This window comes from Pelodiscus sinensis, chromosome 1 (assembly GCF_052426305.1).
Source record: "Pelodiscus sinensis isolate ZL-2025 chromosome 1, ASM5242630v1, whole genome shotgun sequence".
NCBI lineage: Eukaryota > Metazoa > Chordata > Testudines > Trionychidae > Pelodiscus > Pelodiscus sinensis.
Window position 1 is genome coordinate 107,331,025 of NC_143052.1, and position 23,105 is coordinate 107,354,129.

Below are 23,105 nucleotides of genomic sequence, written 5' to 3' on the forward strand. Positions count from 1 at the left end.
CATTTTTTTTTTTAATGGGGAACACCAAGGATTTTTTTGTCAAGGGAAAAAAGGGGGGGGGGGGAGAGAATAGCCCCCAGGGAAAATTTGTTGAGCAAAAAGAGAGAGAGAAAAAAAACACCACCTGACCTGGGAGTCTAAATGTGCCACTACCACCCCAGGAAGTCTGCCTAATAACAGTCTGAAAACGGAGACCATAAAAAAGGATAATAATAAACAAATGTGAAATAAGGTCATGTGTCTGGCCAGGAAAGAGAGTAGGGTAGAGAAGGGGTCTTATGATAGGGTGTCTGGCCAGGAGGGAAGGTAGAGGAGGGTCTCAGGCCAGGGTGTCTGGCCAGGAGGGACGGTAGAGGAGGGGTCTTGGGGCAGAATGTCTGGCCAGGAGCGGGTATTGGGGCATGGTGTCTGGCCAGGAGGGGACTTGGGGCAGGTGTCAGATCAAGCTGGGAATGAGTAGTCTTGGCAGGGGGAGTGAGTGAGGGTGATTTGGGTGCAGGGTCTGGGCATGGGGGGGGGGGAGCTCTGTCCCTCCCCCTCCCCCAATGCAGCGGGGAATCCAGTGCTGCTGCAGCACCAGGCCAGGCTTCCCGCTGCCAGGGTGGTGGGGGGGGGGGGGGAGGGGGGGAGAGAAACCCCAACCTTCCCCACCAGATTAGGGCGCAGGGGAGAAAGAGCAGCAGTGCAAAACGGGCAACAGAGCCCAAGCACACCGCAGGAGGTGGGGAGAGAGAACAGCAGAGCCCGAGCACCCCCTAGGTGGGGGGTGGCAGCAGAGCCTGGGCCGGGTTCCCAGCAAGTGGCAGTTTTAAAATGCCGAGGTTCAGGAGCAGCTTGGGTACGTCTACACTGAATCCCTAGTTCGGACTAGGGATGCAAATGGAGACGACCGAAGTAGTTAATGAAGCGGGGATTTAAATATCCCGCGCTCCATTAACATGATCTCGCTGGTGCGACAGTTCGAATCACAGCTGATTCGAACCAGGAAGTGCGCACCGGGACACGTTCAGACTAAGGGCTTTAGTCCAAACTAACGCGTCCCAGTGCGCACTTCCTGGTTCGAATCAGCTGTGATTCGAACTACTGTGCCGGCGAGATCATGTTAATGAAGCACAGGATATTTAAATCCCTGTTTCATTAACTACTTCGGTCGTCTCCTTTTGCATCCCTAGTCCGAACTAGGGATGCAGTGTAGACGTACCCTTCCTCAGCTCCGGACACCCTTCCCCCTCCCAGCAACAGCGGCCTCTGTAAAAGCTGCCTCCTGCACACGTGGAGGAGGCGGCTGCACAGCACCCGAGGTCCCGTGGGACAGGGGCCATCCTAAGGACTGGCGGAGGGGGGGGGGGCAAGCCACAGCGGGAGCTATCTATGGGCTCTGCAGGGGGCGGGGGATCAGAATTTTTTCTGTTCCCTCCACGGCACACCTCTGACTGCCTTGCGGCACACTGGTGTGCCGAGAAACACACTTTAAGAAACGCTCAATTAAAACATCTTTAGCTATCCATGAAGACATTTTTAACTTGTAGATTTAGAAGCAGCACAATACAAATAGGAGAAGAATCCCAAAGGCCCTAAAAAGTAGCCAATTAAAATTTAAACACCTCTGGCTTAGCTTGCCTCCAAACCGTTGCCAATTCCCATGTTGCAGATTAAAATGCAGCAGTACAATGAAATCAGAGAAAAACACAATATAATGGGCATGATCAAACAGCACACATATCAAGCTCTGTAGTGCTGCTTAACATTCCCAGTTCTTCCAAAAACTGGCTCACACAGATCCTAGGGTCGATCCTATAAAGTAGTACTGGATACATTCTGAAAGCTTCTCTCACTTCTTTAAAGTTCAGTTCATTAACAGTTTTTTAAAACAACAAATTGCTACAATTCCTACAAACAGTATTTTGGAGATTCACGAACAAAATGTTTTGCACCAATAGGGTTTTATTATAATTTCACAACACAGTACAGTAAAACACACTAAAATAATGACAGTTGGATTGCCCATTTTTCACAGATAAGTACACTTTGTCAGTGATGCTTCATGTGCGCTTACCAACTGCATAACTTATCCTGAGAATTTTGCAAACCTAAATGAGTTGATGGAATACAAGTGAAAGAGCACTACTGTAATAGTACTGGTCAACAGGCTGGAACTAAACAGAAAGGATCTATGGCTTAGTCTGAGAATCAACTCATGTTACAGATTAATTTTTTTTTCTTCCATAGAATAAAATGCTGCACTCTCAACTGTAGCTCTAAAAGTGGCTTTATAAGTTTGAATAAACGTGTTGGCTTTGGGATTTCAAAAAAACAAACCCAAAAACACCACTAGACACTAGAGAAGGAAGAAAATCTCTGAATTCTCTCTCAAGCTACATTAAAGCGTAAAAGTTATGATCTACATTAAATCACATCTATTTAACAAGATGCTCATGCACCGTAAGCATGCAATATAGTTCTCAGGCTTTGGATCAAAAATGGTGCATTCAGTAACTTAAAAAAAAAATCAATATTCACTCACCTTGTCTCGTGACACAGCAGAAGGCAATTCTCGGGCTAACCTGTTGCGCCTTTGCTCCTTTAAAAAAACCCAGCAAAAACCTTGGATTAGGTATCACTCTGTGTCACAGTGCATTCAAGTTTTATTGCTTCAGAGACAAGCACCTATACTGCAGAGAATGATGCTAGTAACATGTCTCATATTTACTGCAAAGTAGCTTGTATCCACACTAGAAAGTTTTAAATAAAAACCTATTACAGTAGATTTCCAATAATCCAGCACCTTTGGGACCTAAGTGGTAGGGTTATCGGATATGCCAGAGTATCAGGAGGTACTCCAGCAGAGGGCTGTGACGGGTCTGCCGGGATCTGCACTGCATCCGGAGAGTGGGCAGGGAACGGCACGGCAAGGGGTGAACCCTCCGCTGTTTTGCAGGAAGTTGAGGGAAGTCCCATGATGCCGCCGAGAGTTTCCGGGAGGGAAGTGGGCTCCCCATCCCCCAGACTGCAGTAGTTATCGCCAAGTGGGGGTGAGGGGCAGCACTGCGGGACCAACCTGGCAGCACCCTAGCTGCTCTGCTCTGCCACTTCCCCAAGTCCACCACTGCCAAAACTGACGAGCAGCGGAGCAGAGCAGCTGGGGTGCTGCAGAGTTGGTCCCGCAGCGCTGCCCCTCACCCCCACTCGGCGATAACTACTGCAGTCCCGGGGGTAGGGAGCCCGCTCCCATCCCGGAAACTCTTGGCAGCAGCGTGGGGATTCCCCCACCTGCCTGCAAAAAAGGTGGAGAGTTCGCCCCACGCCGTGCCATTTCCGCCATCAGCTCCAATTGTCCGGCTGGCCGGAGAACTTCTAGGTTCCAGTTGGTGCCGGACTATTGGGAGTGCTGGACCACTGGATGCCAGACAACTGGATTTTTATTGTGGTTGGACAAGATAGTTCTGAATCATTAAAATCTGACAAAATCTGAACTGAACAAAGTGTTCAATGCACAAAGCATTCAAGGCAGAAATTTTTGCAGTATACTCAAGAAACTGAATTTCTAATCTCCAGCCTTTAAAAGCCAAGGTACAGATTAGATTACAATGGATTCCCTATAGGCTTCATTAAAACATTTGTATATGAAATAATCCATGAAGAGTTGACTACTAGAGCAGCATGAACACGGAATCTTGTGGCACCTTAAAGATTAATAATTTTATTATGCGACAAGCCTTCACGTGTTGCAACTCACATCATCAAATACATGAAATGAAAGAGAAAGAAACAGGGATACAGAGATGGGAGCATTACAGCAAAACTAGCATTCCCATCTCTGTATCCCTACTGTTTCTTTTTCTTTCATTTCATGCATCGGATGAAGTGAGCTGCAACTCACAAAAGCTCTAGTAAAACTGTTAGTTTTCAAGGTGCTACCAGATTCCTTGTTGCTTTTGCTGAAACAGACTAACATGGCTACCTCCCCAGAGCAGCACAATCAGGATAATTACTGGCACAAAAGAGGAAAAAAGGAGAGAGTTTGCACTAGCTATAGAACAACAAAGCTGCAGCTGAAGCAAGTCAACGTGAATAAGGAGAAACACTGAGTTTTCTGGTGATCTGCTAGAGATCTCTCTCTAGCAAGGACAAAGCATTATAAACTTAGAAGAAACAAAGGATTTCAATATGTAGGACGATGCTAGAAAGAGGATATAATATGCTATTCAGAATACATAAAAGATACCATACATTTACATGCACTTACAGAGTCCTCGTTCCTGCAATCAGATCGTCACAGACAGACCTTGTTCCTACACTAAGTCAATGGGAGTCCACCTGTGCAAATCTGATGGCAAAATTGGAGCCATAGGTAACATCTACTGTTCTCAACATTTGTAAGGCTACGTTTGCTCTCAGAAATAGGTATTTAGGGGACAAAAAAAGCCAATCACTTGTGCTAAACAATGTACATTAATTAGCACCGTCTTTGCTCTACAGTTTGCATCTTGTCAATTAGTTTTGTTTTATACTGTAATCGGCATTTAAAACAAGTGGAATTAGTTTTTGCGATACATTTCAGAGTTTATTTTGCTTTGTGTGTTTTTAAAACATGTTAATTTAAGAAAGGATAAGGAATACTTAGTACTGCCTTGAGAAACATGCTCCAAAGAAATAGAACATCAATGTCTTAAGTTTATATATATGGGATGTATTTATTATAGATGTTTTCACATCAAGGTCAGTTATAAGAAAATACAATTTATGTTAAGATTTTAAAAAAGTGGTTCAACTTACAGTTCCCTCTAAATAATCAACGTGTCACTTAAAAGGCTGTGTTTTCCTTACCTCTATGTTGTTGTTCATTAGCCCACAAGCATCAGCAAAGTCTGGGTGTTTTGTGTTGATATAGGCTAATTCAATGGCCACCAGATTATGAACCTGTAGGCAGAAAAGTCATTCATAGTTAAGATTTTGCGTGTTAATTTATTGCTAGGAAATAGTGCTGGACTGGCACTATTGCAGTGTAATTATCCATAGCACAGCATAAACACCCACAGTGTAGGCTTTTCCTGCACTACCCTACAGTTGCACTTCATTTCTGACCCCAAAAGAAAATTCTTATGGCATAGTTAATCTTTTCCCTGTGTTGAAACCCCCCTCTCCCTGCCCCACTCTATACATACTGGCACCATTGATGGCATTTTCAGGCAGACACATGTTCACTAGGAATTGGACTAAGTCACAAGTCATTTCATACTGTCAACCTAACAGCTGTGACACAGTAACTTTCAATCACAAGCAATCTGCACCACATTTGAATCAGTAACCTGACAGATTATCCTAGTGTCACTGATGCTCTCCAGTGCTTCAATAGCCCAAAATGTGTTTGTAATTTAGAAGAGACTATATCATACTTCATTCTGATCAAGATCAGTCAAAACTACTATTATACTTAAGATCGAGCAATGAAATGAAAATCCAATCCAAGACAAAACAAGTCTTATCTTTTACATTAACAACATATGTCTGGTTAAGAAAACAACATTCATTTTATAGTTCGGGACCAGTGGAGACTCCCCAGCAAGTAAATAAAGGTCACAAGAATTTAAAAAAAATAGTGTTACCTGTAGTATGGGAAGGATGTATGGTTTGAAAAGTAACGAAGTACAAGAGCTATAGTAACGAAGAGGAATTCTCTCAAAGAAAACAAACCCAAAGATTCCCACTGTTCAGCTCTGAAAGCAAGGACTGGGGGGAGGAGAGAAGATATGACGAGGACTTGAAGGATAGAAAGTAGCAAGGAGAAACTGCATCATACTGGCTTCTACTAAAGATGGCAGATTAGCAGGCGGGTATAAAGGCAGCCATGAATTTGAGGGCTCTTTGTCAGACTCTACCTGATCATGCTGGAGCACACCGAAGTGAGATGGTCATCTCTAGGTGTGGCCTATTGGTAAACATACTGATCACATATGTATAAATATTGTTACTGTATTGGATGCAGTAAGGGCTTATTGTTAGGCAGATAAATGTGTTCAGAACAATTGCATAAACACTATTTGGCTTGTGGAATTAACAAAGGAATTTATTAATAAAATAGTGTTTGGTGATTTCCCATAATATTAATAATTTATACAATTTTGTAAATCAATAATAAGAAAAAATACATAGCTGTACACGAGGATAAGTTTAAAAAGCTTTTCTTTAGCATAGTGGTCCCCAACCTTTTGGGGCTGCCGCACGCCCGGAGCAGGACCGGCCCCAATCACTCGGCGGGTGCACATAAATGCCCCGGCAGGTGCCATGGCACCTGCGGGCACTGTGTTGGGGACCACTGCTTTAGCACATAAATGTTTCAATGCCAAACAAACTGGGAGCCAAATTACCTGGCTACATTTGTACAAATGATAAAAGAGCACAGTACCAGATTTAGCTTTGACACAGTCAGTAAAGGAGATCACTCCCCTGCACAAAATAACATTTCTGCTCACTTTTAACAACAGGAAAATAAGGCAACTGCTGTGGCTTATGTCACGAGAATAGAAGGTTAGAAGCTGGAGGTTTGTACCGGTCAAACAGTACACAGATTCAGACAACAATTACTACTTCAATTTCTCATTCAATTGCTTTGATTCTGCTTCTCCCTTCCTACCTCAAGCTATACTTATTGATGTTTCTTCAGAAAAAAATTACAAAAAAGTAACAAGCAACAGAAACATCAGAGACCCTGATGCCATTAGACATAGCTAATTATACTAACTTAAATATCTTCCTCTTAGGCCAAGAACTGTTTTCAAATCTCAAAGAAGGAAACAGACAGACTTGTTTGAAGCTAGGAAAAAAAAAAAAAACCAGTCACGAACATTTCTTTATTATTCTTAGGATTATGTTGCTCATGTCCATCCCATTCTAGGTGTGTGTCAGCTCGTTGATGGTGTGTGCTGTCATTGGGAGATTTCTGATTTAGCAGTATCCACAAGACCAGATGCAGTGCCCCACTGAGTGCCCTGCTCATGTGTCGGAATAGTAGGTGCCACTGGCCCTGTACCTTCTCAGTTCCTTCTTGCTGGCAACTCCAACAGAGTGGTAAGAAGGATGGGTAATGGAATGGGCATGAGCAACACAATCCTAAGAACAAGAGGCAAGAAACATAAATAACCATTTTTCTTCTTTTTAGTGTTCTTGCTCATGCTGATCCATTCTAGGTAACTGACTAGCAACATCCATGCAGGTGGCCTCGGAGTTCATGACTGTGCAGATTACAGCATTGCTCTGCCAAAGCCAGTGATGTCTTGAGCTTGCTGGGTAAGTGCATAATGAGAAACGAAATCTTGGACAGAGGAACAGGTAGCATCCCTACAAATCTTTTGGATTGCTACCTGTGCAGAAAAGTTCCTGACAACGCTTGTGCCCTAGTTGAGCATGCAATCATAATCAGCAGTAGAGGCACTTTCACCAGTTCATCACCATAGCAGACACAGGCTACAATCCAGGATGAAATCCTCTGAGCAGACACTTAGGGTACATCTAATTACGTTCTATTTTCAAAAAAGAATATGCAAATTCCCACGGGAATTTGCATATCTTCTTCCTATCTCACTTGCGAAAGCTCTAACAGCACTTGGGGTGGGGAGGGGGGATGGGAGTGAAGGAATACATTCATGCCCCAAACGTGGGACAAGAAAGGTGTCTGATAAGGAACCCGTCCTTACTCTGAATTTAACAGAATATGTGGCATTTTCTGTTCTGTCTGGATACAAACAGGTACAGCCCAGATATCCCCCACCCCTGGAACATTATGACTGCCTCGGGATGGCGTGACCACTTATGGCGAGAGGAGAAAATCCTGCTGAGGTGATCCACCAAGACGTTCCTGATTCCAGGTGACTCAGATAAATGACATGCCGCACACAAAAATCCCAAAAGGTGGAGAGCTTCTTGACAAAGGGCTGAAAACCTGGCACCATCATGCCTGCTGATGTACTACATCATGGACGCATTGTGCCTTAGGATCCACATCATCTTGCTCTTCAAATTAGGCAAGAATGCCTGGCAGGCCAGAAGAACCACAGTGATTGACACTGACATTGATATGGAGGGCCAGATTGTCCTGCAGCCAGCTCTACTTGCCAAAGTGGGCTCTCCAGCCCAAGCCTGAAATATTGGAGACCAGGAGCATTGACGGGGACAGGGTTACCGACCCAGATCCAACCACCAATCCAGAGACAACCTTATGTGGTCCAGCACCCTGACTATCCAGTCAAGGTCACGCTTATTGGGGATGTAGACCAACGCTAGCCATGCTTCCAGAGGCTGGAGAAGACCACACATGTACACATGGCCATGTGCTCCAATAACCAAAGGCAGGGGTGAACTATGGTAAGCAGATGGTTCTTTACATGGCCTGAAAATGTACTTCGGGAAGGAGGACTCTGGTTTGCACAGAGTTGAGAACCATCCTGTGACGGGGTGACGGGCTCTGCTGGCACGGAGCACCCAGCACCCCGCACTTTCCGGCAGGCCGAGGGCAAGGGGGGCACCGGAGGGGATTCCGTGGGGCCTCCCGCAGCTGCAGAAGGTGCCGGGAGCGGGAGACGCGGTGGTGCGTGGACGGCTCTCCAGCTCACATACGGCGCCTGCACGAGAGTAGCCTGGGGCCCAGACGTCACCAGGGGGAGTCCCCTGCCGCTGACGTCATCAGCCTGCACACCAGGGCGAGGGGCGGGGCTTTGATAGGTGGGCTCTTCAAAAGACTCCTGAGGATGGCCACCAGGGAGGAGGAAGGCAGCCGGACAGGCACGGGGCAGAGGGAGCTGCCCCAGCCAGAACCCAGCGAACGGAGCACTGACAGGATACCTACCAGAGGTGTGGGGGGACGACGGCACCCGCCGGGGAGAGGACTAGCCAGACGAGGAGGAGGAAGCAGCCCAGGACGGGGGTTGGACACAGCGGCGCCGCCTCCACCAGATGACCCCAGAGGGTTGGTGAGTTACGGGGGAATCCCCACCAACCAGGCAGCACTAGTACATTGCTGCCTTTACGGTCCTGGGCTGGGACCCGGAGCGGAGGTGGGCCCGAGTCCCCCTCCTTCCTCGCCCCAGAGTGGATGTGTCTAAGACTCTGTGGACTCCAGATCAAGCCACAAACTCTATGTTCCAGGGAAACTGGTAAGGGACGCACAGGTGAGGGGAAAGCGCACGGGTGGACAACCCCATGATGACCGGGCTGTAAGCCTGAGGGGGGGGGGCCCAGCCTGTGACACACCCCCATGAAGTCTATTTGCTGAACTGGCCTTAAAGTGGATTTTTTTCTTGTTTATTAACAGGCCCAGGTCGTGGCAGGTCGAACACATGAGATCAAGGTTCTTCTGCACTTGCTCCTGAGACCTCTTGATGAGTCAGTCATCAAGATACAGAAAGAGCTGGACTTATTGACATCTCAGGTATACAGCCATGGGTGCCTCAGATGTTCTGAACATCCTGAGAGCTGATGAGCAGCCAAAGGGCAGCACAGTGAATTGAAAATGGTGCATAGCCATCTCCTCAACATATAGGCCCAAGTTCTCGGCCATCCGTACAAGCAGGAAATTGTCTGGCAGACTGGCCCTCGAGTGTCTTGCGACTAGCTCATTCGGGATGAGGACGATGACTGTACCACCAGAGGAGGCTTTGGGGCATCACCCACAACAGGGGAGATGGGTTTTGGGATGGGGGCTATTTCCTCCACCCTAAACTTCAAGCAGTTCTCATGCACTGAGCCCAATACCACTAGCTGATGCTGCAATGCAAGAACAGATGAGCAATGCTCAAAGGGGGAACTGCCATAACTGGCACGCCCTATGCACTCCAAAATGGCCAATGTGCTGGCCATGCTGCCCAGGTGATGCCCATTTGTGCCAGTGGGGTCTTGGCTAGAAGCTACACTGTTCTTCCATGCTGAAGGATCTCCTCTTCTGGGGACCATGATGGTGCCATTGATGCCTGTATCAAACGGGTGCACACACTCTTAGAATAGAATGGACATGAACAAGCACTTGTAGTGAATTTTCAGTTCTCTACAAGATGCATGGTGGTACAGACTATACTAGCACTCCACAACAGCAGTGTCAGTATATGCATACTACTCAACGAAGGAGTAAGTTTAGTAACATATTTTTGTGCATCTGAGATGTACATGAAAGCACAGCTTCCATGTTAGCAAGTCATGAAAAGGCCAGAGGTTTAAAACGTGAAAGATAAAAACTTTTTTTTTTTGACGGGGGGGGGGCAGGGAGAGAGAAGAGGGAGATTTTTCCTCATTACGTCAAGGTATTCAAAATCAGGAGTCTAACTTTAGGTGCCTAAATATGGATTTAGCTTCTATTTTTGCATATTTTGATTTAGTCTAATGTTTTTTAAACTTTACCATATAATATTAAACAAAAGCACTAAAAAATAAAAGCACCCAAAGCAGCGATTCCCAACCTTTTCCAGATGGGGACCCATTTTGATAATTCAGGAAGACTTGGTGACCTAAGGCAATTCAAAAACGGGGGAAGCAGGGAGGGGAGAGCCACCTGGCAAGACACTGGGAGACCCTTTTGAAATGTAATGGCAACCCATATTTTGGTCCCAACCCATAGGTTGGGAAACCCTGACCCAAAGAAACAATGTTTCACTAGAAAACAGGAATGAAATACAAGATGGTAACAGCACTAATTACCATTTCATTTGTAACTGGTAGCCTCTTACGCAGAAGACAGGTCACTACTTCAACTATGGCATCATGTAGTTTGGGAAACCTCAGCAATTCCTAGAATATAAGGAGGAAAAAATAACGTAAGAGAGTCCAGAAGGGACTAGCAGATCATCTAGACTGGGGTGGACAAATTCCAGCCTGCGCGCCGGATCCAGTCCACAGGGTTATTCCCTGGCAGGTCCCCACCTCCATGTTTACCTGCACCTCCTCAGGTATCTGAGGATCGCCAATGCAAGCAGCAGGAAGCGGCATCCTGCTCCGTGATGCTTCCTGCCACTTGTATTGGTCATGAAGGAGGCAATTCTCGGCCAACCAGAGCTGCGATCCTCCGATGCCTGTCAAGGACAGGTAAACGTAGTAGCAACGGCCCACCAGGTACTAACCCTGCGGGCTGCTGTTTTTTAATTGCCCACCCCCATCTAGACTGACACACACCACCACCACCATCTCTGTTTAATCTAGCCATCAATGCTACACAGCACCCACACGTTAAAACCAAGAACTTAAATTGTCTTTCAAATTGGAACTATGATACAAGTCCTTTTTTATTTCAGTCAGAAGCAGGGTTAATACAGAATCAATGACCAATAAGAGTTAACAGTAGGGAACACTGCATTCTTGTTTATAATTTTAGTAGCTAGAGCTCAATATTGTTGTCCCAGCAGGCATATTTGGGGGAAGTTTCAAAGACCAAAGAGGAATCACCTAACTACAATTTGTGCCTTCGAAAATGTCCAATGTAAATTAAAATTAGTGTTACATATCCTATTAAAATTGGTGAGAAATTTAGACAGAGAATGAAGTTCTCAACTAGGATATACCAAGATGCTGAGATTGACATGTCCTTTAATGAATAGCGCTATAAGGAGATCTTTTATAGCCCAATGTAGTTGTTTAGACCTTGCTTATGTCTTTCAAATATAATACACTAATTCCTATCACTGAGCTGATTGTGCCTCCAAATAGGGATGTTAAAATATGCTTATTTATGTAAATGTGTAACCGGTGAAAAAAAAACATCAGCAGTTACACGTTTACACATGGGTCAGGTGGATCCCAAGGAGCCACTCTCCCTCCCCCCTGTGCAGCTGCCTTGGATACAGAGGCAGGGAGGAGCACTGCATGTAACCGTGCATGCTAACTGATGAGCCCAGGCTCATCGGTTAACCATGTACAAGGGTGCATGTTCACATTCCTACCTTCAAGTTCCTTCCTAGCTCCCATACAGATCTGCTGTGGCTTGTCTCATAGGCACGGCAGGCAGTGGGTTGATCTGACCCTGCCACACCACACTGCGGGTGGAGGACTGCTCGGGCCAGGCTGAGCCCCTCGCCGGTTAACTGTTACCCAGGTAAGCATGCCAGTAAGGGGCATCCTTACAAGTTAACCAGACAACTTTTTACATCCTTAATAGTATTAAGTCTGGTGCGGGGAGTGACATCTATGAATTACAACACTTCAAGTCACAGTCTAAACAATCTCAACCATTGTATTAAGTTTTGGCATTCAATAATAGTACTGTATCTGCATCTCTTCTATCAAAACTAGAGCATCTGAACTTTATGGCCAAGTACTTTAGTGCCTTATTAGAGTCACATGCCAACAATCAATACCAACTACTATGACAGACTACCCTTATGACGAAGATTCTTTGTACATTTCCCACAGAATACTTTCACAAGGCTGTTTAAAGGTTATGAATTATTTTCATGTACGTGGACAGAGCCTTACTCTGTACTTTGTTATATAATGTGGATACTCAAGTTTTACATAAAAGAGGCTGCTCAATCCTGTTAGTCAAGTCACAATGCACTGAAGCCAGATCTTACGATATTATATTTCCAGTGAACACTTGTACACATTTCTAAACTTAGTAGTCAACTTCTGCTTTTACCTGTGTACTGTAATTGCTACAATGCTGGATGATCCTCTGCATTTCCTCATGAACCAACTCAACACAGCGCAAGCTGGGCTCTTCTAAACGTTTGATTTGCCTCTTCACCAATAATTCAAATGAAACTTCAGGCACAAACAAAGCAGGTCGGGGTCCCTAATCGAAAAGGGAAGAAAAGGGCACATATTTGTGTGATAGCATCCAAAGTACACTAGGTGCTGAATTAACCCTAAAAGCTGATGAATCCCAAAATTAAATCATGTTGTTCCCACACCAGAATATTATATTCCGATTAAGATAAGGTAAGAGCACAAACCAATAATCTAAGGGTTAAAAAACAAAACAAAATAAAGTAATCCAAAAACAGCACAGGAAGGATGTTGTAATTATCCAGAGCAATATAAACCTATTTTCACTCAATGTGCAGTTGACTTAATAGTTTCAGCGAGGAAGATTAATAAGAACTGTACTGTGAAGGGGGAAGCAAGGAGAACCCAGTTCTCAAGTCTCAATGCCTCTTTCCCTGCACTCTTATCTCAGTTACTCTGATAAAGGATTTGAAGCAACAGTGCAATGGGGTGTCTCAAGTACTTGGAGAGGTCAAAGCTTGTGTGTAAACATTGAACCCTTACAGACCAGTGTCTGTTGTATCAAATATTCTATCAGTGAAATCTCTCGACAGATGTCATCTTCCCCCACAGAACTGCAGCATATAAAGTAGCTGAAGAGTAAAGGTGATGAGTGGTTGAGTTACCTCTAATGCCACAATGGCCCCACTCAAGAATTGCCTGAGTTGTTGACCTGAGCCCGTCTGTAGCCTAAATAATCATAGTAATGCGATCCAATAATTAATCTTATGTAATTTCTTCGCTTTATAAACTCTGCTCATTTGTAACTATAAGGAAAATTTGAAGTGCATGTTATCCCATTGTTAAGATTTCTTAGGAACAAGAAAACACTGATCCCTTTATATTTCTTGAATGTCCTAGTTTTAATTAATTTCAATTAAAATTAGTTTAGCTTGTATGATCTCAGAAAATGTGGGGAGTTAGGGATGCGAACGACTAGTCAACTATCCGATAAGTAAATGCTTATTGGATGGTCAACAGGGTAGTCAACTAGTCGCTTCCCCCACCTTGCTGCCTCTATCAGAAAGAGGCAGCAAGGGGGAAAGAGCAGGGAGTGCTTCAAAGCAACAGCACCATGTGGGGACTCAACAGTCCTTAAATGACCCTGGCTCCATGCAGTGCTGCCACTTTGAAACGCTGCAGGGAGCACAGGGCCAGCAGGAGACTGGTTGAGTCCCCTGCTGGCCCTATGCTCCCTGCAGCACTTTCACCTTTGCTTTTTCACCCTGAGGCTCTTGCTACACTTCAAAGATGGAAGCGCCCTTATCGAATAGTTGATGCAAATTGTATCGACTATTCGATTAGCCAAATAATCAACATTTTACCATCCCTATGGGGGGGGGAGGAGAGAGACAGAGACAGAGAGTGAGAGTGTGTGTATATATTTTTTACACATACAAAACAAAGAATTCCTGCTTTAAGCACAACCTTAATTAACCCTAAAAGAATACTCACTGTGGCATTTCTAATGGCAGTCAAAATATCAATAGTATTAAGGCCACCTAATGGATCAACAGATTCTAAGGTTCTTCCAAATGTCTCATGAAAAATGTAGCAGATTCTAGCTCCACCACATCTAAAAACAGAAAATTAAAATGGAGGTTACAAATGAGAAAGAGGAAAAAATATAAACTGCAAGATCTTTTGTGCCTAACCACACTGAATATTTTTATGTTAACATTATCAGAGTATAAAGTCTTTAAATATATTATGACTTGCTTTTACTATTACTACTGTAGTTTTAAAACAACATGATCCAGTGTCTCATTCCAATCATCACAATCTAGATTCTATAAATAAACAATTATACTTACAGCTCAGAAGTCTCTATATATTTTGCTGTTCCTTCAATAGTGTTGCAATATTCAGTGGCAAACTTGGTAATAAGCTGCAATAAAGTGGCACTCTTGTCCTCTACGGGTTCCCCATAGCTATTCAGCAGAGACTGATATTGAGCAGCTAAAACATTTATTCTAGTTTTCAGTTCTGGCAAGCAATCCCTGATATGATGCATTAGTAACCTGAAAATAAAAAAGTATAAATTCCTTTGTTAGAAAAAGAAAGGCATGGGAAGACATCCTCTTTAAACTTTCTAATCTCAAGCACAGCTTAAAATATAAACAACGATGATCAAATAAATATATTCTTGTGCAACAAAAAGACGATATTGTATAGAAAGAGCACAGTATTTGCAGATACTAAATTTTGTTACCAAATTCGAAGACACAGCCAAATGTTTCACTGTACAGCAGTAGTGCTTAAGGAATGCTAAAGATACAAATAATTTTAAAAATACTGTATGCAATACCAACATTTTTTTTAAAGACTTTTTTGTTCATTATTTGCTTTTTCCATCACAATTAATCTGTGGTACCTGTTAAGTGTCCTAGCAAGATACTTGGTTCCATTTCGGTTGGCTAGGGATGGATATTTCTTTTGAAGAAAAGCATATTCATCACGGATAGAATCAGATACATTCTTCCTATTGTTAATATCTAATTGGCTCCTAGAGTAAAAAAGAGAACTATTAGTTAATAAATGTAAGCCACAATTATTTTATTCGTGTTTTCACTTTTCTTGATAGTGCCAGCCCTATTCATCAGAACATCTGCCATTTTTGCCTTCCTTCTTAATCTATTTCCTCAACCATTTTCTCTGTGTCACTAACTACGTTTACCCAAGTTTCGTGAATATTTCCCTCTGTCTGACTAGAAAGGTGGTGGTTCAGTGCCAGGGATGAAGACATGTAATCTCTTTTGAAGGTACTAGAAATGCTTCTCTACGGACCAACTGGTTGGGGTTTGTGACAGACCCAGACCAGCCGTCTGCCATTCACTGGAATACATGCTGGAGCTTAGGTAAACAACTTTCTCTTCGGAGTTTAAAAAAAGGCCAAAACCTAAGTCCAACAATCAGGCAGGCACCTGGGTTCAATCAGAACTTGCTAGAAGCCACAGGCTAATTAAACAACTGCAGCCAATTAAAGCCTGTGGTGCCACTTTAAAAGGTCTCCCCCAAGGCAAGGAAAGGGGGAAGGAATAGAGCAAAGGACAGTAAGAAGGAAGTGCTGTGCGCAGGAACTGTGTGGGTGTGAATGGAGCACTAACAAGCACGTACCAAAGTATAAATTATAAGTATAAAGTACTGGGAGGGACTGCTTGGGAAAGTGGCCCAGGGAAAAGCTACTGACTGAGAGTTGCAGTAACCCTACTTGTTGCCAGTGCCTTAGGGTCCCTGGGCAAGAATCTGGAGCAGAGGGCAGCCTCGGGTTCCCCCCAACACATCTCAACCTCTGCCTCGAAAAGGGAGATCAGGACTCCAGAGGGGGATTTACCCCACACTTATGAACTAGCCTGTAATGAGTATGGCTCAGTAAGCTGTGGCTCCTACTTCTAGTAAAAAGGAAGAGGCTGTGTGGAGGGCCACAGTGAGCCTCTGAGGCTAACACTAGTCACCAGTAGCGCGAGACCCATGGGGAATAGCTGGAGCTTTGCCACAGGTTGTACAATAGGTAGGAAAGCAATATGGGCTGTAGCCATCCCCAATAGACCATGCATGTACCCCCTTCATCAAAGCGGTATCAGCTCTCACATGGAAGATGTGAGGGGTAAAACAGACAAGAAGAAGAGCAAGCCCTTCCATCCACATAGCTGCCCACACGTTGAAACTAGGCCATTCAGAGCTTATTTCTTTCTATAATTAAATACAAATCCTACTATATATCTTAAAATGTCTTATTCTAACCCTCATGTGCCTATGCTTGAGAAAGCAAAGTATTCTTTCGTATTAAAAAAAGATCCAGCTTTCAAAAGAACAAACTAATTGCCATCTTCTATACTCACCTGTTCACTATCCCAATTATGCCAAGTTTAACTGGAATCACTCTTCCCATAAGTACATCCATAGCATCAGTACCAGCATCCATGAGATCCAGCTTTGTGATAACAGCGAGCGTTCTTCGACCTATCAGAACAGCAGGAAAATTGTCATTTATAACAAGTGTATCAGTTTTAAGCAGTTTAGTAAGACAGCAATGGTCATAACAAGAGAACTAGAACTCAGATGAGCAAGCTTGTAGGTTCTACAGAGCTCCTATTCCCTTCATAGAAAAAAAGGCTTGACTGTTGGGTTGGCTGGAAATTCAGGTCATTGACAGCAATGCCAGGAGCACTGTCAGTTGAGATGAGGTTAGAATGAGAGATACCAGGAAGTATTAGGCTCAAAAACTTACAGTTTTTTTAAATGAGCGCTGAAAAAGAGAGAGCCTTGGGCTAAACCTAAGTCTAGTCTTGACTTGTTTGCAACTGTACAAGGGTTATACTTGCAATGCTACCACTACATGAATGGCTAGAGGGGAAAAAACACTTTTATTTTATACACAAACAGGTTTAACCAGTTTATAAAGTATGCCATCAGAACTTTATGCTTGGATACAAACATTTCTAGATATAAATGTGGAAAGAAACCAGTGTAGATACACTGGCTTTACTTATTCAAGAAATGCTTTAAAAACAAATAAAACAAGCTACCTTGGAGAGCCTTAGCATCTTAAATAGCTACTGGTAACCTAAGCAGAATTTGATGGGTTAAGTGTTGGGATGGGAGGCTACTGCAGACAAACCAGGTGCTGCAAGAAGAAAGAATTCACTGTTCAGTATTCTACCCAAATCTATACTGAACCAGCAAATGTCCACACCTCAAATAGCTCCTTAGCTCGAGCCCCGCAAGTCCATGTGAGCTTGCACATCCAAGATAAGGGAGGTCTGAATCACAGTTTAGACATACGATGAGGGGTTTTGCCTAAAGAGGCGCAAGCAGAGACTGCGTTCCTATGCCTGACACAACAGGAAAAAAAAATCCCAGGCATAGAGCAGAAAAGTACTTGGAAGCCATATTAGTAGGGTGAAGCACTGAATATATTTTGTTTAATAATAAATGAAACACCAGAACAGGGAAGTGAGAGAGGATAAGTTTGTTATGAACTTCTGAACTTGCGGACTCTGAGTTGGGCTCTGAAGAACAGGGAGGCAGAGTTGCGCTCCGAACAGGTAAGGCAACTGCATGACAAGGATGTTAATCCCAGTGTCTTGGCATGGTTTTAAGTTGAGTCATTACATTCACTAGCTCTACATATTTCTTCTATAGTTTCAAGTAAATATAATAACTTTAGCTCAGTGCTTCCCGCCAGAGCCAATGGGAGTTGCAAGGCTCTGTGGCTGTGGAACCTTTACATAAATAGATCAGAGCAGCCCATACGCTGCTCTCTCAAAATGGGCCTGCAGCCCACTTTTGAAAAACACTGCTTTAGCTCATTCAGCAGTTAAGAAAGTGATTCTCTCATACATATAGGCAGCAAGTATGTAGAGTGCTTTAGGACTTATTTGGATCAAAGTCACTACATAAATGTAAATTTCTTGTATATTCAGTGCTCTGGAAAAATTCAAATCAGCATATTTTCCTGACAAATACAGGACACTGAAATGGGCAAAAATCTGAACACTAAATGCTTCCAAAAGTATTTTCTTTTCTTTTGAGAGAGCCAATTACTAGGTGCAGAAGTATGCATTTTCCTTGCTACAAGACAATTCTAGAGGAATAAAATGTGCAATCACCTACACAGTAATTCTCATGAAAGCAGTCTTCTTCAATGCAATTTTACTGCTTTGGAAATGGCAGTGGATTACATGATATATTAGAAGAGTAACAAGATCTGGACTGGCTTTGCCTGTGAGTCAGCAGGTCCCTAATTAACTACTACAGGCAGTCCCCGACTTACGTCGGATCCGCACTTACGAACAGTGCTTTTCTCGCCCCGGAGCTCACAGGCGGCGGGTCGCCACCCGTGTCCTCCGGGGCGAGAAAAGCTTCTCCCGGTCTCCCTGGTCTGCTGGGGGGGGAGGGGGGGGGTCCAGCAAAGCCGCTGGACCCCCCCCAGCAGACCAGGGACACCCGAGCAAAGCCGCCGCCTGGGCGGCTTTGCTCCTGTCCCCGTGGTCTGCTGGGCGGGTCCTGCAAAGCCGCTGGACCCTCCCAGCAGACCAGGGACACCCGAGCAAAGCCGCACAGGCAGAGGGACCCCGCCGCCCATGTGGCTTTGCTCCTGTCCCCCTGGTCTGCTGGGGGGGTCCAGCAGCTTTGCAGGACCCCCCCCCCCAGCAGACCAGGGGGACAGGAGCAAAGCCACATGGGCGGCGGGGTCCCTCTGCCTGTGCGGCTTTGCTCGGGTCTCCCTGGTGGACTCCCCCCAGCACCCCAGGGAGACAGGAGCAAAGCCGCACGGGCAGCGGGGTCCCTCCGCCTGTGCGGCTTTGCTCGGGTCTCCCTGGTCTGCTGGGGGGGGGGGGAAGGGGCGCAGCTAGTGTGCCCCCCCAGCAGACCAGGCTTTTGTTGTGGGATGCCTCAGGTAGAGCAGCTGGGGTGCTGCCGGGTTGGTCCTGTGGGAACCTACCGGGCAGCACTCCAGCTGTTCTGTCCCAGGCTCCAGATTCAGCAGCTGTTGAAACTGATCAGGCTGATTCCAGGAAGCTGGGGGCAGAGCAACTCTGCCTCCGGCTTCCTGTAGTCAGCCCCTGGTCAGTTTCAGTGGCAGCAGCTGAATCTGGAGCCAGTTCCGACTTACATACAAATTCAACTTAAGAACAAACCTATAGTCCCTATCTTGTACGTAACCCGGGGACTGCCTGTAATGTATCTCAGCATACTTAGAAGCTTCCAAGCTGCACAACCTACAATTGGAAAACGTTATCTTTTAAAGTACAACAAATGTTTTCTGAGAAAATCCACTCTCCACCATTTTCTCCAAAATTTTAATTTGATTCCTATTTTTTTCCTAGGAAAATCCATTTTAAGAGAAATGCTAAAATGCAGACGCCAGTGTGTCTTGTTGCTTACCATCTGGATCTACCTCCCGTGCAATTTTAAGTGCCTCTGACGTAGCCATGTCTGTGTTGGCAGCTGTGACTGCCAGAATAATTGAATTTGGGTTACTAATAAATCGAAGGATTAGTTCTCTGATTTGTAGTTCAATGTCCTTAGGCTGATCACCCACAGGCACCTAAGGGAAACAAACAATATAGAACAAAGGTGGGGTGAATTATGCAAATCCCAATCACACATTTCTCTCTATTAAATATGTAACAATATAACATTTAATTTCTCTGGACTAGAATAAAGTTTGAAACCAGGTTAATGAAGATAGTATAAGAATGGTGCACAATAAGAACCAAACAAAATACTAGGGACGTGAAGGTGTAAACTGTTAACCAACGAGCCTCGGCTCATCAGTTAACGTTCCAGGATACACACAGCACTCCCTCCTCACACCATGCACGGTTGCCACTGTATCAGAGGCAGCAGTGTGGGAGGGAGTGGGAGAAAGAAACAGCAGCATGGGGATGAAGGGTAACAGTGGAGGCGGAGCCAGGTTCATGTGAGCCAGTGCTTGCAGAAAGTGTCCTTAAAAGTCAGCTTCCCACAAGTACCGGCTCCCACAGAGCTGCCTGCCCTCCCGCATTACTGCGTTTCTATCAGAGGCAGTGTGGTAGTGGCAGTGGAGGCGGGAGCAGGTGTTCCCAGGGAGCTGGCTTTTAAGCTGGCTCCCTGTGGGCACCGGTTCCCGTGGAACCGCCTTCCCTGTCCGCCCAATGCTGCTGCCTTTGATATAGAGACAGCAGCACAAGAGGTGGGGAGGTGCGGGGGAAACAGTTCCACATGAGCTGATGCTCGAAGGAAGTCTGCTTAAAAGCCAGCTCCTGTGCATACTGGCTCCAGTATGATCTCCCCCATTCTGCTGCCTCTCTGAGGTAGCAGGGGGGTGGGAGCCGGTACTCGCGAGGAGCCAGCTTAGAAGCCAGCTCCCCATGAACACTGGCTACCACTTGCATCCATGCGTGTAAATGTGTAACCACTAAAAAATTCAGTGATTACATTGACACATTTTTAACATCCCTTCCTTAGCTGATACCAAAGTGCTACCTCTTAGCTTACCTGCTATCTCTATAGCATTTCCAATTTTCTTAGGGTACATCTACCCTGAAAACAAAAATCTCACAGCAGCAAGTCTCAGAGCACAGATTTACACACCCAGGCTACTAAGCTTGGCACTGTAGTGCTAAAAACAGACATGTAGACATTCTGGCTTGGCCTCTAAAGTCCTACTCCCTCCTCAGCCTTCAGAGTCCAAACAGAATGATGGCATGTTTATCTTGACAGCCCAATATGAAGAACCAGGCTCAGACTCACTGCTGTGGTTTGTTTTTTGCCATATAGACATAACCTTTATTGACTAGAGAAATGTAAGAAAACCCTCTCTTCTCTCCCCTCATCAGTGTACAGCACTTCCAAGAATCCAAATTCTAATCACATGGTAGGAACACAATTCCAAAGCCATGCAGAATTTTTGGTCAACTCGTGGTACAAAATGGTACTAAAACAGGTCATTTTGCCCCTATCAGAAATACTCTACCTGCAATAAAACAAAAGTTAAAACTCAGTTTCTTACCTTTGTCATTCCCGGCAAATCCACAAGAGTCAGATTAACAACATTAGGTGAAAAAATTTTAAGGTGAATAGGTTCAGGACTGATCCCCTAGAAATACATTAAAATGATCAAGAATTAGAGTTAGAAGATTTGTTTACCTAGAACTAACCCATAGACAGCCAATTCTTTATTAACAGGGCGTGACAAATTAAAGAAAAACCTACTCGCCAGACAAAAAAGGGACTTGCCACCTCCACCATGTGACCCCACCATGCAGGTGTGGACCACCCGGAGAACGGGACGACCAGGACAGCATGTTTGCTTCTGTGATGGGGCGGGGCTGCTCCGCAGTGGCGAGGACGACCCGCCCCGCACTTCAACGGCGCTGACCCCAGTGCTGTACGGGGAGCGCAGCGTTCTGACAGCGTTCTGAGTCACTTGCTCCCGTGCAGCCCCCCCAGCTGAGCGGCGTGTAGGGGGGCCAAGTCCTGGGACAGGAGCCGGAAGTGAGGGCGGGGCCGTACGCGGGCTTAGAGCAGGACCAGAGTGCACGTGCGCCCCTGACATCGGGGGAGAGGCACCGGAGCAAGAGAGCGCCACATTCAAAAGGGGAGCAGAGGAGAGAGGAAAAGAAGAGGGAGGAGAGTAACAGAGGGAGAGGGGAGAACAGAGGAGTGAACTAGAAGATGGCGGTGGGCAGAGAAGTGAAGGGTGAGAGCGGAGGGGAACAGGAGTCGGAGGAGGTCAGAGAAGGCAGGAGGGAGACGGGGAGTGGGGCAGAGAGCAGAGCATGGGGGCAGAGGACATAAAAGGAGAAGCAGAGGTAGGAAGCAGCCCAGAGCAGAGACCCTCCGTTACTCTCCTCCGTCTCTTCTCCCTTCTGCCTTCCTCCGCTGCTCTCCTTTTGCATGTGGCACTCTCTTGCGCCGGTGCCTATCCCCCTGATGTCAGGGACACATGCACAGTCTGGCCCCACCCCCACGCCGCTCAGCTGGGCGGCCGCACGGAAACAAGAGGCGCAGACCGCTGTCAGAACGCCGCGCTGCCCGTGCAGCACAGGATCAGCACTGTTGAAGTGCGGGGCGGGTCACCCTTGCCACAGCAGAGCGGCTCCACCCCATCACAGCTCGCCAGCTGCCAAAATCTACTTGTCATGGGTAAGTGGATTTGTCGAGCCCTGTTTATTAAAACTGAACTCCTACAGAGACCACTACACAAAAATTTGTCCAGAAATAAAGTAATTAGTTTATCAACCAATTTCTTGTGTGCAAAACTGCCTTCTCCCAGATGATGCACAAAGCAACTTTTACATTTCAGCAACTGCACCTATGCACATAAATATGGCTGCTGATTCTACAAGCTCAACGAAGTGACACATTCACACAAAGCTGTATATATGAACAACATATGGGTTTAACTTAGGGAAGTGGAAGCTATGTCTTGTGGCACTACCACTTCAAAACTGAAGTAAAGTCTGTTACCCAGAATTCTGCCACCACAATCATTTCATAGTGCTGCTGGTGTCACCTCAGAACTACACGAGCTAGTTAGTGGATCCACTAGATTATTTACTGCGCTCTGGGGTTGTAACAGGCTCTCTCAACTTTTAGCTCCCAGGTTTTCTGCAAGTGTAATATGGGGTGTTTGCCCCACATTAGCCCCAAAAGGGTCAAGGAAACAGAGAAAAGGCCAATTAGTGACCATGCATGAGAAGTTTAGTCTGGCAAAGCAATCCCTGATTGGAAGACATCACTCAGCCTAGATGACAGTTGGGATACTAGAAAGCCAGGAAGTCACCAAAATAAATGGCTGCAGTGACCCTCCGTGCCTTAGAGAGGGAAGGAACCCAAGGAAAGAACAGACTCCTGGCACTGAAAGAAGGGTG

The 23,105-nt window shown here is 45.4% G+C and overlaps 1 protein-coding gene across 4 annotated transcripts in view; it reads right to left on the reverse strand.

Moving 5' to 3' along the window:
• DNM1L (dynamin 1L) overlaps positions 1–23,105 on the reverse strand; it is a 66,667-nt gene that overhangs the window by 17,262 nt on the left and 26,300 nt on the right. For all 4 annotated transcript variants that reach the window (XM_075940303.2, XM_075940313.2, XM_075940307.2 and 1 more), the window contains 10 exons: positions 21,242–21,328; positions 19,633–19,795; positions 16,584–16,704; positions 15,116–15,247; positions 14,556–14,762; positions 14,197–14,317; positions 12,614–12,769; positions 10,684–10,773; positions 4,828–4,920; positions 2,525–2,581 (listed from right to left, as the gene is read on the reverse strand). In XM_075940303.2, the coding sequence (XP_075796418.1) occupies positions 2,525–2,581; positions 4,828–4,920; positions 10,684–10,773; positions 12,614–12,769; positions 14,197–14,317; positions 14,556–14,762; positions 15,116–15,247; positions 16,584–16,704; positions 19,633–19,795; positions 21,242–21,328 (1,227 nt within the window). The remainder of the gene's footprint in view (positions 1–2,524; positions 2,582–4,827; positions 4,921–10,683; positions 10,774–12,613; positions 12,770–14,196; positions 14,318–14,555; positions 14,763–15,115; positions 15,248–16,583; positions 16,705–19,632; positions 19,796–21,241; positions 21,329–23,105) is intronic.